Raw genomic sequence first — 4,699 nt, 5'->3', positions numbered from 1 at the left:
AAAATGTGACAAAGTAAGACATTAAATCAGTTTTTATTCTTACAGGTCAAACTAGAGTTTGAATCCTGGTATGGGTAACCGGTCAGTTTGCCTATTGGCAGTTTGTGTGATGATGTCTGGGTAGTTTATCAGTGTGTGTGTGTGTGTGTGTGTGTGTGTGTGACCGGTACAGACGTCTGGGTAGCTAGCCAGTGCAGTTGTGTGTTGGCCTTGTCCCTGGCATTTACTCTTGTGTCCTTCCGTGAGGTGAAGTTCGTTTGTAGAACATATGGCGTGTTCTGAGGAAGCACTTTTTTATGAGAAAGTGATGTTGAAGAAAAAATCGGATTCAAAGTCATTACTACTGACTAAAATTGAGTACAAATCTGACAGAGGAACTCAGAGTAGCAGCATCTGCAAAAAATAAATCAAATCGGCAGTATTACATCCTTGGTCGTTACGAAGTTCTTCAGTGTGGTGACGATGAAAAGTTGATCAAAAAACGGAATGATAGAACTCAAGAACCTGTTTATTTTGTGCACATTGAGGATATGTTTGACACAATAAAACATGCTCACATTACTACGGGACATGGTGGCAGAGACAAAACGGTCAAAGCTTTGTCAAGATATGCAAACGTTACTAGCGATACTGTAGAACTGTTCAAATCAGTGTCAAAAGAAACGGAAAAGATGTACGACCAAGGGTGTTACTGTTAAACCGATTTTGTCAAAGGACTTTGGCTCACGAGCTCAGGTGGATCTTGTTGATATCCAGTCTTGTGCCAAAGGAAAGTATAAGTGGATAATGGTGTATGAAGATCACCTAACAAAGTATTGTATATTGCGTCCCTTAACTTAAAAAAAGGCCGCAGAAGTTGCATTCCAACTAATGGACATACTTTTAATGTTTGGAGCACCTCAAATTCTTCAAAGCGATAATGGTAGTGAATTTACAGCATTAGTCATTTCGGAACGCAAACTTCTTTGGCCAGACTTGGTAATGGTTCATGGTAAACCAAGGCATCCGCAGAGTCAGGGATCAGTTGAATGCCTTAACTGTGATATAAAAGACATGCTAGTTTCATGGTTAGGTGATAATGATACAAGTGACTGGCCCATGGGACTCAAGTTTGTGCAGTTTCAAAAGAACACCAGTTACCATTCTGGGATCAAACAATCCCCATACAAAGCACTCTTCGGTGTTGAGGCCAGAGTAGGTCTACGCTCAACTGCACTTCCAGAGGAAGTTTTGAAGACAATGGTTACTGAAGATGATTTACTTGGAGCTTACACTTTCCTCTTGGACTCTGCTCATCCAGGTGATTCACCTGAGAGCTCTGCTCGTCCAGTTGATCCACCTGAGTGCTCTGCTCGTCCAGATGATTCACTTGAGTGCTCTGCTCATCCAGATGATCCACCTGAGTGCTCTCCTCATCCAAATGATTCACCCGAGTGCTCTACTCATCCAGTTGATTCATCGAAGGGCTCTACTCATCCAGATGATTCACCTGAGGGTTCTACTCACCGTGAGGACTTCGCTCATCCAGGTAGTGACACTCACACACAGAAAATAAAAACTGTTAAAAAAAGGTAACTGATAACTGATCTCATTAAGCTCATAACCACATGTCAAATCTATCACCATTAATTAAATACTTATCTCTGTTATAAAGCTAAAACTCCATTACTTTTATTCTTTTTTTGTTCATTCAGATGGTTTATCCGAGGGTTCTGCCTATCCAGACAATTCACCCTGTGACCAGAATCCTACAGGAAGACTTCATGTGCTCCAAAAACACATAGCACTTCAACGGTCAAGAGCAGCTGCTGGTCAGTTAGCCCAAGCTGAACGCATGGTGATACGTAGTCGTTTAGATCATGCCCCTGGTAATCCCGGAGATAATGTGACAATTCCCATCCCGTTGGTTGATCGAGGTAAAGGTCATCCCCAAAATGTTATAGGTGTTATCTTAGATCGTAATGAAAATGACATGTATCGAATAGCCGTGAAAGAGGGAATACTTAAGGGACACTACAGTAGTAGTCAGTTTGATATTTGTACCCAGCAACTGTATAGCCTTGGTGACGTGAATGCAGACAAGGAAATAGGACTTCGTCAGGCAGTACAGCAGTCATCTAGGTTTGGTGGTCAAGGTTATGCTAAGTGCAATTGTACTGTGAGTAAGAAACAATGTCAAACAATTCGCTGTAAATGTTATAAAGAAGGTCACAAGTGCAATAGTCGGTGCCACTCTAGTTTGACCTGTAAGAATAAAAACTGATTTAATGTCTTACTTTATTGTCACATTTTATTCTTTCATTGTTTTATTATCACATTATATTGTCACGTAGGTTTTATTATCACATTCTATCGTCACGTAGTTTTTAGAAAATAAAATTTTACTCAAGAATACTGTTGGTTTGTCTGTGTCAGTATATTACCCCATATTAGTCAAGATGCCAGGAAAATCTATCAGAATTTTAGTCACTTTGTAAATTGTCTGCAATTTTTAGCCGATTTCTAAATTGACTGGGTGAACCAGGCAATTCACATATTACCTGAAAAGTTCAGTCACTTTACAAATTGTCTGAATTTAGATATTGACTGTAACATTAAATAGATAGATAGATAGATAGATATAGATATAGATAGATAGATAGATATAGATATAGATATATATAAAAGCATCCGTGCATACAAACACACAGACATACACACAAAAAACTTTTCCTAAAGTGTTGGGTAACGAAAACTGAGTTTCTTGTCCTTCAGTATACCCTCCACCCTCACTCTCATTAGTTGCCCTCCCCTTCCCTCTCCTCCTCCCTCTGTACGTCTCTTCGTCCTTCCTTCCAGTCCCTCCCCTCCCCCATTCCACGGCATACACACACACACACACACACACACACACACACACACACACACACACAGGGACAGGGTATATATAAGGGCTGGACACAACAACTCACATCAGTCTCACCAGAGGTAAAACACACACACACACACACACACACACACACACACACACACACACACACACACACACACACACACACACACAGGGTATATATTAGTACTTGACACAGCACCTCACATCAGTCTCATCAGAGGTAACACACACACACACACACACACACACACACACACACACACGTTTAAAGACTGTTTCTGCTCAGCTTCCCATGTATAACCCCTTCTGGCTAACATCACACGGTTCAGTTAAGTTAGGAACAGAATAATTTTGTCCCTTTACTTATGTTCAAAGACTTTCTGTTCACTTGTGTTCACAGACTCGTACTGGGTGTGCGGCAGGCTGGAGAGGGACGCCTTCACGTGGTGGCTTTTATACACTCGTGTGGTCCCTCTGTCTGGTTATACAAACCACCCTCACCTCATTCCCTATCCCCCAAAAGGAAGACGGTGGAGGTAACTTCAGCCTGCAGTCCACTGCGTTCACATTCAGATGACTCTGGAGTTACAGACTACATCTACTACTACTACTGCTGCTACTACTTATACTCCTTCTTCTACTACTGCTACTACTACTACTACTATTACTACTACTACTACTACTACTACCACTACTTCTACTATTTATTTCCATAATTTCAAAGACTGCTGTTCGGTTCTGTTCAAATATATATCATTTGTCTGTGTTCAATGGCTCTATCCAGTTTTTTATATATAAATATTCACAGACACTCTGTTCAGAGTGCTTCAGACACTTTCCTTTTACTTGGTGAAGTTCAGTAAATATTCTTGTTCATTTGTCTATATTTAAAGATTATTTTCTCAAATGTCTTTGTTCAAAGACTGTTCAAATCTCCGTTCAAAGGCTTCAAGTTTTATGTTCAAAGACTTCAGATTTCAGTGTTCAATACCCTGTTGTTCAGATTTCAGTGTTCAATACCCTGTTGTTCAGATTTCTGTGTTCAAAGACCTTTTCATATCTCAATGTTCAGGAACCTTTTGATTAGTTCTCTACGTTTCTGATGTGCTGGAATGACTGTGTGTGTTCTTACCTAATTGTTCTTACCTAATTGTATCTTTACAGGAATGAGTCAAGCTCGTACTGTCCCGTGTCTTAAACCATATTTATCGTACATATCCTTAAATTTGTGAATTGTTTTGGCACACACTATTTCATTCGGTAGTGCATTCCATTGATCAATTGCTCTGTTTGGGAAACTGAATTTCCTTACGTCTTTATCACCTCTCTTCTTATGCAGTTTTTTGCAGTGTCCTCTTGCTGATGCTTCTCCATATGTTAAGTAATCATTTATGTCAATTTTCTCCTTTCCTGATATGCACTTATATAGCATTATCATGTCACCTCTTTTCCTTCTCTCCTGTAGTGTTGGTAGATTCAGTTTATTTAATCTTTCTTCGTAGCTTAGGTCCCTTAAGCTTGGTATCCATCTTGTAGCGGCCCTTTGAACTTTTTCAATCTTGTCTATATGCTTTTTGAGATGAGGACTCCAGACTATTGATGTATATTCCAGGGTTGGTCTAATGAATGATGTTATTATCCTTCTCAGCATGTCTTCATTTATGTATGTGAATGCTATTCTCATATTTGCAAGCAGTGTATACATGTTCCGTACCTTCTTGCTGATGTGGTCAGCCAGAGATAGTCTGTTATTGATAATCACACCTAGGTCTTTCTTTCTGATGTGTATAGGGTTTTATTTCCTAACTTATAATCCCAATCAGGTCT

The 4,699-nt window shown here is 39.8% G+C and overlaps 1 protein-coding gene across 1 annotated transcript; it reads left to right on the top strand.

Annotated features, from left to right (window-relative positions):
* Positions 1-981: 981 nt before the first annotated feature.
* Positions 982-3,959, top strand: LOC145394367 (uncharacterized). The gene is made up of 3 exons (XM_080268239.1): positions 982-1,528; positions 1,695-2,158; positions 3,945-3,959. Exons 1-3 carry the CDS (start codon positions 982-984, stop codon positions 3,957-3,959), a joined length of 1,026 nt encoding a protein of 341 aa, XP_080124365.1.
* Positions 3,960-4,699: the final 740 nt, after the last annotated feature.

The sequence above is a fragment of the Coenobita brevimanus genome, chromosome 27 (assembly GCF_032717465.1).
Source record: "Coenobita brevimanus isolate Jiangsu-jjx chromosome 27, ASM3271746v2, whole genome shotgun sequence".
Lineage (NCBI taxonomy): Eukaryota > Metazoa > Arthropoda > Malacostraca > Decapoda > Coenobitidae > Coenobita > Coenobita brevimanus.
The sequence above is the reverse complement of the archived record's forward strand: the minus strand, read 5'-3'. Positions and strand labels throughout refer to the sequence as shown.